General features: G+C 40.1%; 1 protein-coding gene across 3 annotated transcripts in view; it reads left to right on the top strand.

Annotated features, from left to right (window-relative positions):
• LOC109463080 (tRNA dimethylallyltransferase, mitochondrial-like) overlaps window positions 1-14,751 on the top strand; it is a 50,347-nt gene that overhangs the window by 4,764 nt on the left and 30,832 nt on the right. For 2 of the 3 annotated variants that reach the window (XR_002139802.1, XM_019759792.1), the window contains exons 2-7: window positions 5,603-5,740; window positions 6,024-6,122; window positions 6,433-6,581; window positions 6,919-7,061; window positions 7,224-7,335; window positions 11,127-11,320. Coding sequence is in view for 2 of the 3 variants with exons in the window: in XM_019759792.1 (XP_019615351.1) it covers window positions 5,603-5,740; window positions 6,024-6,122; window positions 6,433-6,581; window positions 6,919-7,061; window positions 7,224-7,335; window positions 11,127-11,320 (835 nt within the window). In the remaining variant the exon portion in view is untranslated. Of the gene's footprint in view, window positions 1-5,148; window positions 5,284-5,602; window positions 5,741-6,023; window positions 6,123-6,432; window positions 6,582-6,918; window positions 7,062-7,223; window positions 7,336-11,126; window positions 11,321-14,751 lie in introns of those variants that run through there. The other variant, XM_019759793.1, reaches the window with a different exon arrangement.

The raw sequence follows: 14,751 nt of genomic DNA on the forward strand, positions 1-14,751 counted from the left end.
AACTGTGCTCAGTATGCGCAGTGTGAATTTGAACATTTCTATTCTAAGGCCACACCAATTTAATTTGTTGGTTCTCGGATTTTCATGAAAATGTAAAGCGACAGGGACGAAAACAAATAGCCCAAATGGTAAAGCTTAAGGGCTGGAAAGAGGGATTGAGAAGAAAGCTATGACTATACATGCTAAAACATTGCTGTTTTATAGCCTATGCAGGGTTCTCACCAGGATTTTTTCACAGCATAAGGGGACCTAGTGCAGCGAGGCCACACGGCAGGCACGGCGTGGGCACAATGTGTATTATGGTATTCATAATTGCAGCAAGGAAATCTTTTATTTCCTAATAAATAAAGTTATGTCAAGTGATAATGTTTGACAATATTGGACAGTATTTACTGCTAATGAAACTTGAAGACAGTGTTGAACTATTTCTTACAATTTTCAACTTATACAAGTGTAAGTCAGAAGTAGTTACATTGATTAAAGTTCATGTACATAATAAAGGATTCATTCAACTAAACACCTCCTTTTATACTATACAGAGTAGAAAACATGAAAGGGACCATCATCAAGACAAAAAAATGGCTTCATAATTTTGGTAAGACAAATTTCAACACAATGTCTTACCTTTAAAGAAACTTTTCTATCCTATTTCAAAGTTAAGCTATATCAAAACAATCTAGCACAGTGTTAACCATGTGACCCGTGAAGAAAATTAGGGCCAAGTTTGTCAAAGTCAGATTTCCTGAGGGTAGAAAATTAGTCACACATTGTCAAACCTCTTTGGCCAATGCGCGCCTCGGCCACGAGGGAGAATCTCATTTCAAATACCAGCTTTGCCAACAATGTCACCTTTGAGGCTGTTTAGAATATTGTTTCCTCTATTTTCCCCTCAAAAATTAGCCAAATTAGTCAGATTGCAGTTCAGAATCCCCCAACAATTCTGGAAACATTTTGAAACGCCCACTCAGCTCACTTGTACGTAAGATACCTCGTCACCTGACCTCGGTAATGATATAAGGATATCAAGTCTCGCGAGAGTTGGGCCGAGAGTCTAAAGTAAACAAAGAAACATGGCGGCTCGGATTAGAAAGACGCCAGCGGCCCGATGTTTCATCAAGAAAATAAGCTATTTACCGCTTTCTTTGCCAAGATAACGGTATCTGGGGACTTTTAATGGGTTTTCTTACAAATGGACACGCTTTTCACTGGCACCAATATTGTATTTTTACCAAACACACGTTCCCTGACGTCCGGGGCTTTGGGGTAGAATTAATTTTTTTTTTTTTTTTCATTTTGCGATTTTTTGAAGCGGCGATTCCGAGAACCAACAAATTAAATTGGTGTGGCCTAATACCTCTACTTATCCCCTACCTCTCGAACTGATGACTTGAAATTTGACATGAATTTGCAGTAGACCAACACAGCAAGTATCCAGAGAAAGTATCCAAAATGTTGACTAGACTTTATGAATGCATACTTGGGGTATGTAGGGTAAGTATTGTGCATAGAAGTTAGGTCACTCAAGTTGACCTTTGACCCTCCCACCTGTTACAGTTATGTCACTATTTATTTTAGTATGGGTGCAGTATGTTACTTGTGGACATCAGAAACCAACTGCTGCCACTGGACAGTTGATTAACAACATTGGACTGAAAGTAATAGATAAATGGACATACATGTATTTTATAAACTTATTAGAACTTGAGTAGAATAAAGCCGAAAGCAGTCGTCATCAACCAAGGGGAAGCAAAATGCTTTTTAATCCAGTTTATAGTAGTACTGTGTAGGTTAGGTACAAATTACAATGCATTGGTAACAGCTCAAGTTTGTTCATCTTCAAAGAATACACCTCAATTATCCATAAGAGAAGGGGTCCATCCTGGACTGTGAGTGGATCAAACCTTAAACCAATCAGGTAACTGAGCCCGATCTTACATTACTTAAACTTTATAAACAGTTCAAGATATTTTCAAACAGTGTTTCTGTATATGCAACCACAGTTGGACATGTAAAACCAGCTGTGTGTTATCTGACATGGCACAGGCTAGCTCCTGTACACCCGACTGGCCCATCCAGCTACTGAACAACTGTCATAACACATGCTTCCCAGGGAAGGGGATCCTAACAAAGGGGCATTCATATGTATGTATGTATGTAGAGTCTATGTATTCCAGGGCTCAAAATAACACCAGCATATGCAGGTTTGTGACATTGCAGTTGTGGAGGTATTTCTGATGTCTACGTGCACATGACCTGTACCTGTCATTAGCGGGCAGTAGCAGGAATTTTTAACAGAAGCATCTTGTTATACACACAGCAAATTACATGATTTCAAAGGGTACCACCATGAACTAGAAGGGAACGTAAGTAAGCGTTATAATTTATAGGTAAGGTTTGACAGATGCAGGTAATTTCTATTGTTTCCTTGTTTTATTATCACTCTGAAATTGAATAAGGATTGATACAAAATTCTCAATGCTAGCTTAAGTAGGTCGGGAAGTATTGTGAAGAAGTACACTGAAAGAAGTCTTTGATACAAGGAGAAAGGACAAGTTGGGACATGATGCTTCTTCTTTAATAGGACTAGCAGATGCGTGACTAACAGGTCCTTAAGTGTCTATCTGTCCCAGAGAGTGGCTGTGTTGTTTCAGGTGTGGCCTACTGTGTCCTTCAGGGGCAGTTGTAGGGGCACTCTGCAACCACACATCTTCAACTAAGTTCAAGACTGAAAGGATATTTTAAGGATTTTAAGGAAAGCACAATTTCTGTGAAGGTTTTTAACAGGGAAATTAGAGATGCTTCCAAGTCCACATGTGGCATTTTCCCTTTCATCGCATATTTATATTCAGTTGATCTCACATTCATGCTTTATGACTTGGGGCCTGCTTACCCGATATGTGTAGGTAAGGTATTTCAATTTCCCAGACATGTAATTGACATGGAAATCGGTGTTATTTCCAGAGTTTCTTCCTTAATTTAGCACACTGATAATTTCTGAATTTAGGGTTAAGTGTTGTCTAGGCCCCTCCATGCAGCCCCCTACTTACCTGTAAGAACACTGCTTTTACACTCCCATCTACCTTGCAATGTACGAATACTTGCTTTTTTGATGACTAGGCAACACTGGAGTCTAACTGGACATTGACACCTTAGAACAGGTGTTTCAACATTTGCTGACCGATAATAACCTATAAAACTCCACTCTGGGACAGATCTTGTGGGACTGGTCACTCAGAATGGTTAATCATTTAATTTTTTCCCAGAAAACCATCATGATTTCACTTCTTGATGTCACATATGATAAGCTACATAAACAGGAAGATCTTTATGCCATGATACCTTTATCAAATCATTATGCGCATAAATTTGCATGCCATATTAGGTAGCTTAACAAAGAGGGTTTCTCGTAGGGATGATGACAAGGATAGATTACCAAGGAATATGCGTGGACATATATGGACACGTGAAGCCTGAAGCTCAGTGGCAAGTGTGATATCTCACGACAGATGTAGAGTTTGGGAGGTGGTACGAGAGTGGTACATCTCCCGCGTGGTCAGGAGGGTTTGCAGCTATCAGACTTCTTATACAGCTGCATTCCTCAACCATGTATGGAAGAAATGGAAGACTCCTGGACCTGTGGAAGTGTTGTGTGGAATTTTGTTGTACGGTGGAGTGTGATTTTTGAAGGAATACTTGTGACCATCTGTTTTCCACTGTGGCTCACAGTGTAAACTTTGAAAGTATAGTCATCCTTTGGGGAAAATGCAGCATCCAGGTCCTGATACTGAGTGATACAGTAGTGAGTGAAGCCTGCAATGTCCCCAAATTTGGTCAGAGGTCAGTGAACTCCTACTCTTATCAACAGGTGAAGTGAAGAGAGAAGGAATCCTCAAACATGTCAAAGAAGGTTTAAAGTTCAACTTACATAAGTGCTACCTTCTTACTGTTGTTTTCTTTTCCAGATAAAATTTTTCCTGCTTTTTTTTTTGTTTGCTTGCATTTTGATCTTTTGAAAAAAAAAGTCACCAGTTAAAAGAACTGTTATATACAGTGCATACTTTTTCAGCTGAGAGTGCGTGATCATGAAGTACAGTTAGTCATTTTACAGTTCACACCATCCTTACTCACATAAAATATAACCACAGCAAGGGTAATAAAGTAGAATGGTAATACACTATTGTGAATATGGGTATGGGAAAATCTGTGGAAAGTTTATAAACACATGTCAAAAGCCAGATAACAGAGTCTTAAAACAGTAACTCAAACCTTGACATCCATTGCCTTTTATGGTACAAGGTTGAACTATAGGAAACGATCATGGTCAAAGATTGTACTTTTTAGCAAGTTGTAGCCCAAAGGCACATTGTTACATGTTAACGTGCGACATTGACCTTGCCTGGTCCCAGATGTTTTCTTATCTGGTGGTGTCGATCACCATGTTAATTCTTTCCTGTCCCAAAAGGAATTTTTGTGAGCTGCATGAAGTTTCCTGTACTTCGGAGAAAACAGCTGGTCAACAGTGGGGTTAGGACATCTGTGGACAGATGGGGCAGACCTTACATGTACATGGAAACTCCATGTAGCTTTTACCTTCTTCCTGCTACATCAGTACATGTACTTTACTCCCAACCCAAGACAAATTTGGTGTCAAAAGAGAAACAGGGAATGTTGATTGTAGTCTCTGTAGGGTCTGAACCAAGATGATATTGAAAGACAAATTGACAAAGCTATTCTGTAGACTTTGAGAAAATGGTCACCATAAAGGTAGATGGTCTCAGTATACATTTGGTCCATGGAAAAAAAATAAGTCATGCCATAATGGCCAGGTTGTCAGCTGAGTTCAGTCATGTGCTTTTGTGGTCGTACAATACGTACATTATTATATTTTTTGATGAGGTTATTACAGAACTGGCCTTTTGTGGTAGAAGGCAAAGGGATATTTTTAAACTTGTTGAAACGATTCTGTAATACAGTAGTTATACAAGGGGGATATAGATTTGAAGAGAGGTCATTGCAAAAGCCATGAAAATAAAACCACTGTGGAAGTTTCAACTTTCAAGCTACAGTACTGTAACATGAACACTTGACCCTGAAGCGCCTCCTACAGGATATTCTCCAGTCCGGTACTGCAGTGTTTGCTGAGGGATTTGCGTGTTGTTGGAACATAAGTCATCCCACACACACTGCAGTAGGCCGAATTCCTCACTTCCTTCTTGGAACTGGGGAAGAAGGAAGGATGTCGTTCTCTTACCGATGATGCATGGGTTGTTTTTATACCAGAGGGTGGTTATACTTCCTATACAGATACAAATCATCAGATATGGATAACAATATCAAATATATCAATATGTCAACATCTTTTCCTACCTGTAACTTAGAATTGCTCCTGACTGAAAAAAATAAAAAGTAGGGATTGACCTGATGTAACCTGCATGAACATGAACACAGGCACAGTTCAACCATAACAATTGTACAAGTGTTTTTTGCTTGTGCAGGAAATGACTACAGTGACTACATATTAGCGAGAAGAATGTCTGCTCAGTGCTGACACCTTACCATTTATTATCTGTATTCCTCAACTTGTTGTTTTATTCTCCACCAGGTGTACAAAGGACTAGACATTATCACGAACAAGGTAACAGAGGAGGAACAGCGGGCGTGTGTGCATCATGTGTTGGACGTCGTCAGTCCGCTACGCCGCTTTACCGTGGTGGACTTCAGAAACAAGGCGCTGCCCATCATATCCTTGTCTTACGTTTTAAACAGTCATCAATACATGCTCACGACGGCGCATGTTTAAAGAATATAAATTTTCTACTTTATATTTGAGGACTACTGCTAAAATGCTTATTTTTACCTGGTATTGTTGGTCACAGGTCAACAATGCAATTCCTAAAGTTCATCCACTTTTAAATGAAAGAAAAAAAACTCTCAATAAAAAAGCAGACATGTCTATTTTATTTTAAACAATGGAAGAAAAGATCATGTGAATGTTGAAAAGTTGCTGACCTTGACCTTTTCACCTTGAAGACATCCTGGACAGACAAAGACTGCCCATCATCGTGGGGGGAACCAACTATTATATTGAGTCTCTGCTGTGGAAGGTGCTCATCAGTCCACCGGTAAGTCTCTTACTCTTACTCTTAGGGATCAGAGGGGTCAATCTATACCTTATACTCAACAACATCAACATTGTCTGTTAGTAAGTTTAGAAGAATAGAGAATAATATCATCTATATAAATAGAACGGTTCAATATAAATTCATAATAAATGTATAGTACATGTACATGTGTATTTGTGAGTTTGTTCTCCATCTGTTGCCATGGAAACATTTGTCAGAATGTCCTCTGTTGCCATGGAAACATTTGTCAGTTCTCCATCTGTTGCCATGGAAACATTTGTCAGTTCTCCATCTGTTGCCATGGAAACAGGAGGATCAGGAGGAGACCAGCCTCCTGTTTGACCGTGAGGATGCGGCAGACGAGATGATGACGGATGCAGACCTCCACTCCCAGCTGGCCGCGGTGGACCCCGCCATGGCTGCACGACTTCACCCTAATGACAGGAGGAAAGTGGCCAGGTGAGGGAACGTGAGTTGTCCTCGACTTATTTCTGTTTGAACATCACCTCTAAGAGTAGTGTACATCTATGTAAAAGTACAGGCAAACGAAAAACACCAATACCACCACTGGAAGATGATAATGTTTTCTGTCAGTTATTTCAAACATCCTCTATATCCTACTCACAGGAAATATATAGCTTCTCTGTTAGTGTGATCACTCACAAAAATGTTGCTGAGAGAAAAATTGAAACAAAGTGCATGTGTTCATATTGTGAAAGATTTAGCTTTTGTCCAAGGAAATTAATGGTAAAGGAAAAATCCAGACAAAAACCAGGTGCTTGACATGTCCTTCCAGGAGTCTGCAGGTGTTTCAGCAGACAGGTGTTCCCCACAGCATCCTTCTACAGGAACAGTCCACGCAGGAGGGGGGTGGGCCTCTCGGGGGGCCCCTCAGGTACACCAACACCTGCATCCTCTACCTCTCCTGCCAACAGCAAGGTCAGTCATTCTTCTTTCTTTCTTTCTAAACAAAAATGACTTAAGGATGCTTTATTTTGTGTAATCAAACTCATCTTCATCATGTAATCATGTAATCATGTAATCGAAGTACCTGTTTTTAATTCTAAGTACTTGTTTCTAATTCTAAACTGTTGTCTCCAGTTTTAGACGAGCGGCTTGACAAACGTGTGGACACTATGTTGGAACAAGGCTTGCTGGACGAGCTTGCTCATTTCCACACGGAATACAACAAGGAGATAGTTGATGCAAACAGGTAGGACTCCCCTATTTCTGGATGGAATAGTCAGACTTTACTAGAATTTTGGTATGATACATGTACAGTACTACACAGTAAACTACTGTTTGTTTTGAACTTAGGACACTTTATTACGAGATAGGTAAACACAAATATTCCAGACTACATTTGGTGTATGTTGGTAACAATTATTAAAGCTTGGCCCACTGTGCTACAGCGTACTGGAAGACTTTTCCAACACAGATCCATTCTATTTCCCTGAGTGTTATACAGTGTAATGCATGTGCAGACTTCAAAGGGCAGATAACTTGTAACAGACATACATCATTGTAACAATCACTGCCAATAGCACTTGCTCCTTCTGCCTGTGTCTGTCTGTGACACATGATGTTTGCTAGTGTTTGCCTGCGTGTGGCCTTCCTCCTGCCCTGACTAACAAAACTGCTTCAGTACGAGTGTCGTTACCACAAAGAGTGGACTTAATGACTACTCGGTAGCTCACTTCCCCAGCCATACTACATTCAGACGGCTGGGAAAAACACACACTGTACGAAAAAATCAATTCCCGTTGTTCAATTATGGCTGGGGCGGGGTGGGAAAGTCGTAATAGCGGCCATTGTATAACTGTTAGCAGTTGAAGAGGTTGGTTCAAAAATGTGTTAAAAGTCATTGGAGGAAGCCTTGATTAGTTGATAGATTCTATCCTGGCATAGTAGCAGAGGTAGGATTGGTGTCACTCAAGTTTTTGCAAGGTCATCAGAAATTTGTGCATTCTTAGCATCAAAATCACATATCTCTTTGTCGATATCTGCAGTTGAAAAAGTTAGAGTGGTGTGATTGGTTCTTGACAGAAAGTGTGAAGCTGGCGTTTCTTGACAGGCATGTCTTGTTTAATCTGTCTCCTTGAAACTTTCACCATGTCCTCCAAACTGTATCACTTCCACTGGAATCTTGAAGTGTCTGAGAGTACTTGAGTCGGCATTCCACCTAATGACCATCTCTTAAGGCCGGCACTTCAGACGTCTTCACATACTTCTCTCAGCCTTCCTACTCAACGACCTGATAGTGCATATGTCAACGAACACCACAGGGGTGTGGTGGGGGTGGGGGTTGCAGGTGTTTCATTGCTCACCAGTATAGATAGTTGCTATTCTACTAGTATTCTAATTCTTAGAGGTGAAAACAAGAATCTGTGAAATTGTTTCTTTCCTAGAATATACAGAGATTTTTGTTTCCTTTCCTTAGTAAAATATGGAGAGATGTTGATATCTTTATGGACGTTTATGTGTATGAAAATCTACCATATATTTCCATTTACAAGCATGTAGTGAAATGATGTTCAGTATCCAGTGTTTAAGAAAAAGACGTGTATGTGAAGCAAAATTAGCACCACTCTTGTTATTACTTCAACAGTAAAGCCCTTTATCCTAACAGCAGGTCTTGGCTTACAAACATTTGAACACAACCATAACTAGTACAAGGCAAGTTGATACTAGTTCTTACCTGACGTAATGTTTCTCAATTATCCTAATCCTCATCTTATCCTAATCCTGACTGATCCTCCTCCCCCACCCCCGCCACTCCTGTACAAAATAATAGCTCTGTCCAACGCGACACTTGACCTAGCAAGGAAAACAACTTTTCTTACACATACATTCATGTGTTTCCTTAATCCTAATCTTATCCTAATCCTGGCTGATCCTTTCCCACCCCCGCCACTCCTGTACAAGACCGGCTCTGCCCAACGCGACACTTGACCTGGCTAGGGAACACTGTTTGTGAAGGGGAATCCCTTTTGTTATTGTTCGGCCTTTTTTCAGGCCTGTTTGAAGTTAATCCCCCGGGAGAGCCCTTTGTGTCGCCTCACGGTTTTGTTAAACCTTCAAAGTGAAGCGACATTCTACCGACAGCTATTGTGAAGCACTGGTTTTACCTGTAGTGGTTCAGTAGAAAGTTACACTATACTACTGTCCTGGTCAGGAGTTCCGTTAGTACTCAATAGCCACTACAGTCCAGGTTCAGTGGGTTGTTTTTCAGAGTTAGGGGGATGTGCAGTTTCTTGGAAAGGGGTGGGGGTTAGGTGTACAAGTATATAGGAAGTTTATACTGAAGAAGAATTGTTGTATTGTACTCTGATGTAATTGTCTTCATCTAAAAAAGAGACCTGCATAAATTCTAGTACACATGCAATTTTTTCCCCACCATTATATGCATTAGCAAGATTGAATTACCTTTATGGCATTCATTTGTAACCCAACATTGGAATCAACCCTACTTCAAACAGTGGAAGATGAAAAGGTTGAAACCGACTTGTTCAACAACAGTTTTACATTGAAAGGTAAGAGAGACGTTTGAAAAGCTGTGTTAGGTACTTTTCCTTTTAAGTGCAAATTGATATGCCAAAATGAGTCTGGGTTTTGTAGAGTTTTGCCTTGATAGAGTGCCTTGTTGGAACAAATGTTCTGTTTTCAACCAGCAATGGACCTTACTTTTTTTGTAAAATTTGGGTTCAGCCAGTACCAGTACAGTATAATTCAGAAAGTTAGTTAAGATCCTTCCCCTGCCTTTGCCAGTGTATAGGGGGGCACCTATCTCAAGTCCTGTAGCCCTTGGGCCACAGGCCACATCAGCTCGTCCACTGGTAGAGGGGTGTGTTCAACTCCTATACTCTTTGAACTTTCTCATACATGCTGAGTGTCAATCAGAGATATCAGTATGTACAGTCTTTGCTATAAACTATAACTGCTTCCCACACACCTTCCAAATACATGTCAATAGAAAATGAACATTCTACCCCCTTGACCATTGCACCAGTTGATGATCAGAAAGGGAAAATCATTAATTTTTGTACCCCTTTCCAACCAGTGAAGTTTGTGGTCAGATCTATATATCATCATGGTATCTGTATTGCCAGTATAACATGGAATATTGGCAGGCAAACTACCCAATACAAAATTGGTCAATGACATGCTCTTGTACAATGTACTAGACCAGTTTGTAACATTACCAAAGGAAAACATCCCATCTTGGATTTAAATTTTAATCATCAATCATTTGCTGCAATCCTTATTCTACTTCTTATTCTTCCTGTTCCTAATACTACATCTTATAAGCAGTATGGAGTTCCTCTCTCAAACCTGTCTGTCACATTACCATTGCAATGGGGATATGAATGTCTGCAGAGTTTAAAAACTGTAGTTTTTGGGCTGCAGCCATCTAACCCTTAACCTAGACTTGTAAGTGTAACATGTTGTAGATGACTTAGTCAACGTTAAGTAGATTACATGTGGGTTAAGTTTCCGCTATGTCAGGAGAAGGGCTGATCTTGTTACATGGTTGATACATTACAGCCTATGTTTGGGTAGGTTAGATTTTGACCCATGAACTTGTGGTGGTTTGTCTTCCTTGAAAGATTGCCATGAGGTTGTAGGTAGGTTTTTGTTTCACCCCCTTTAGAAAAGAGTTTCAGATGAGTGTGTTCAGTTATAATCTTTTTGAAAGTTAATGTCATCTCACCTTCAAGGTCATTCACTAGATGTTGGTGTAGAAAACACGAAGAAGTAATTGTTTTAACAGTTAGTAGAATATTACAATCAGTGATGATTTTGAAAAGGTGAGAAAGACATATAGGCAGCTATTGCTGGTTTGGTGACCTACAAAATATCTTCTTGTTCACCTTTTTCAGACAAGACTACACACAAGGTATATTCAAGTCTATCAGTGATGATTTTGGAAAGGTGAGAAAGACATATAGGCAGCTATTGCTGGTTTGGTGACCTACAAAATATCTTCTTGTTCACCTTTTTCAGACAAGACTACACACGAGGTATATTCCAGTCTATTGGGTTTAAGGAGTTCCACAAGTACCTGTTGCTGGAGGAAGAGCGGAGGTCGTCAGACGAGGGGCAGCGGCTGCTGCAGGAGGGTGTCGCCGCGCTGAAGACCGTCACCCGACGCTACGCTCGCAGGCAACTCAAATGGATCAGAAACAGGTTTCTAAAACGTGAGCACAATTCCTTTATCTCAATGTAAAATTAATCACTTTATGTTTGCAGAAGCAAAGGTTTGCATTCTGAGAAAAATGGACATGTTCGTGGAAATATACGTTCATGGTTGCGGCAGGTGCAGGAAAAAGAAAGTCATCAAATTATTTGCTTTGAAGTGACCGCAAAAATCGCGAATATAAAAGTACCACGAAAAAATCGTGATTTACAGTACTTGAAAAGTGTGAGATTTTTTTCTATCGTTTTCTTGATCTTGTAACCTTGGAGAATAATGGTTCTGTACACTTTTCAAAGTTGCATATATTCATAACTAATCTTTCCTGATACCCTGTCATTTGATTGCTTACTCCCTAATGGCTAAAGGTCAGCTCAGCTGAAATGGGACCTGTCACTTTCATTTTAAAGTTACATTTGTAACAACAAATTTGTGTTACAGATATATTGCCATTCTCGTATTGGTCATTCTGAGAAGAATTAGGCAGTAATGGTTTTGCCTTTCCATTTTCTTTTTCCATGTACTTGGAGCTATTGCCATATTGGGGCTTTGCTGTACATGTACATGTAATACCTACTCTATATTCCCTTAGGATATAAAATGCTTTTCTTCTCTCTTCTGTTTAGAGTCCAATTTTTACCTTAGCAATTTTTGGCAGTAGATTGCTGTAGTGGCACTTGGAAGGATGTTAGCCATTGCTGTGTAGACTAATATTACACGTAATGGCCCAGTATCATTCATTGTGCGAGACATTTACAACAGCAAGATGAGAATATGTGAAATTCGTGAATGTGTCGTACAAAACTCGGGTGTCTCGTAACCAGAAAGGTTGTAGTAAATCCTTGTGGATGATTGGTCTATCATGGCCTCCCAGAAAATGTTGTGACAAATGCTTTTCACAGTTTCTGACCAACTACACCTACGCAAATTGACCCAGATTTTCCACCTGCCTTTTAGTAACCATACTACTTTTAGTAACTGCATTCGCTTTCAATTTGATGTGTAAATCCATCAGCTAGTGTAACTCATGGTAAGTGCTGGGAATTAGGAGAAATATCATGATGGTGATTATACTGGTAGACAGTGTTATCCCCTCAAGAAAGTCTTTATTACTCGTACTTGAAGATTCTGAGTGTTTGACCAAGAGCTTTTCCCAACACATTTACAGATTCAGCTGAGGTTTACCTATGTTTAGGTTTAAACTGCCAGAACAATGAAAAGGTCATAGTGGGAATGTCAACTCTTTGATAGCTCCATGCTTTACAAAAGTCCAATATCCTGTTTCATTGTATGGACTATATATCCTGGACAGTATTCCATTCCTTTGTTATACAGCAGTTTTGGAAATCGAGGGCAAAGCTTATCGTAACTCGTTATTGCCCAATAACTAAAGAAATGATCCAATTGAGACTGAACGTAATTGTGGATTATGTCCTGAGCCTTTTGGGGGTATTGACCTAATTTCAGACCATGAATGTCAATGGGAGACTTAAGATGTGTTTTATTCTTGGTACTTACTCTTGCACACACCGTGGTCAGAAAACTGTGGTGATTTCATGCTACGCTTCACCTGAGATACAATGCAATAAGCTGACAATACAAGTACTCTTTTCAAAAGATGTTGTGCTAAAAATGGACAGACAGCAGCAGAAAATAACCGTTCAGACACTAACTTGACACGTACAAAAGCTAGATAGACTTACATGTACTTTGTTTGCACATGGTCATCTGCTTTCCAGAAAAAGTGTTTGAAAAAAGATTTGAGGGGGTAAACGAAAGGCAAAAAGATGTGAAAGGTATTTTCTTGAATGGCATATACACATGTAATACAATTATAGAAATGAATTTTGCAATAATGTATCAGTAGATGCATATACAGTCAAACCTGTACTAGCGGTCACCTTTGTATAGTGGTCACTCGGCCATAGCGGTCAGTTTTTGCCGGTCCCTTGAATTTTTCCCATTGACGTAAGCATTAAGAATCGTGTCTATAGCGGTCACTGTTCAACGCGGTCAGCGGTCACCCCATTCCGGTCCCGCCGGCATGTCAAAACCGCCGATAGCGGTCGCGGCTGGCCGTAACCCGCTAAGCACCACGGCCGTAACACCACCCCACCTCGGGCTACGACCGTAATGAGCCTTGTGATAATTTTCCGATCGCTACATTACTAAAATGTGAACTGAAAATTAAACTCCATATGTGTATGAAATAAAGGAAAACTGGCTTTTGACACGAAGTTTCTGCGGTCGCGGGTGTCTTTGATATCTGCGTTTTCCCCAACACCAGTGCCGTGCGTGCCGCATGGAGCTTTCAATGGACTCGGCCGCTCGGCGAAGATTACGGCAATTATCTTTACAAAAAAAATTAAGAATATCCATATTTGGTTTCTCGATTCCTTGAAATGCGTAGATATGTGCATAGCTTCCGGTTTTCATGAGCATAATTCAAGAAATTTGGCTCGAAAATGCGTTTCGTATTTTTCCAAGATGGCGCATGCATGCATGCATGTTACAGTCGAACCGCAGACCGCTATGCGCATCGGTTCTGCGCAGCTCTCTCTAAGATCTCGTTTAAATCTCGCGCTTCTTTTCCAAGGTAATGTGATCCGCGAGAATCCGCGAGAGTTTGCTACTGTTTACTGTTTCGCTTGTAACTCCGCTTTGCGTAAGTGTTTCCTTGTCATACGTTAATGTGAGACGTAAGAAGGGCCGGCGTCACGCTCAAGGTCGTAGATGTACATTACCGGTGGTGTTTGTTGGAGAAACGAGGTTTCAAAGTTGACCGTGTACGATGGAGATGATTCCACTCGAGACAGGTACCCTTTAGTTTTTTTGGGGGCAAACCCGTTTGCCCTATTTCATCGTCGATTTGGTGTATTGTTTAATAAAGTATAGACCCTCCCTCATCTATCGTGTGTTGTTTCTTTTGGGATCCTGTAGTTGTTAAAATATAGAAACCGATAGTAAGTTGAGCTCATTCAGTCGAATTCTCAACGATTTTTGTTCGAATCGCAAACTTTTGCAACTAGTTCTAACCAATACACCTGTAATGTAAGATGTGGCTGAAATATAGTTATGTTGGCTTGACACCTGTGTACTTAGTTTTGAAATTGCACAATGTGTATTGCAGCTCGACCTTCAGAAAAGTGTAATTTCTTTACAGTTTTTTTGCCTTTAAAAATGTTCAGTTAAAAGTTATATAGAACAAAAAAGAAAGTGAAAGAATATCGACCAAATAGTAAGCTTCAAAACGATACCCACTTTACGGATGAAAACAGAAGAGAAGGAATTTGGGCATGAACAAATACAACAACAGGTTGATTTTTCATGACCTAATTTTTGAAGGAGAAATCGGACACTATGACCTGTTACTGTAAATATACAAACATCGGGCAGATGTACTGACATTGGTATAGTTGCACATGAATCCCACTT

The sequence above is a fragment of the Branchiostoma belcheri genome, unplaced genomic scaffold (genome assembly GCF_001625305.1).
Source record: "Branchiostoma belcheri isolate BF01 breed outbred unplaced genomic scaffold, Haploidv18h27 scaffold121, whole genome shotgun sequence".
NCBI classification, from domain to species: Eukaryota; Metazoa; Chordata; class Leptocardii; order Amphioxiformes; family Branchiostomatidae; genus Branchiostoma; species Branchiostoma belcheri.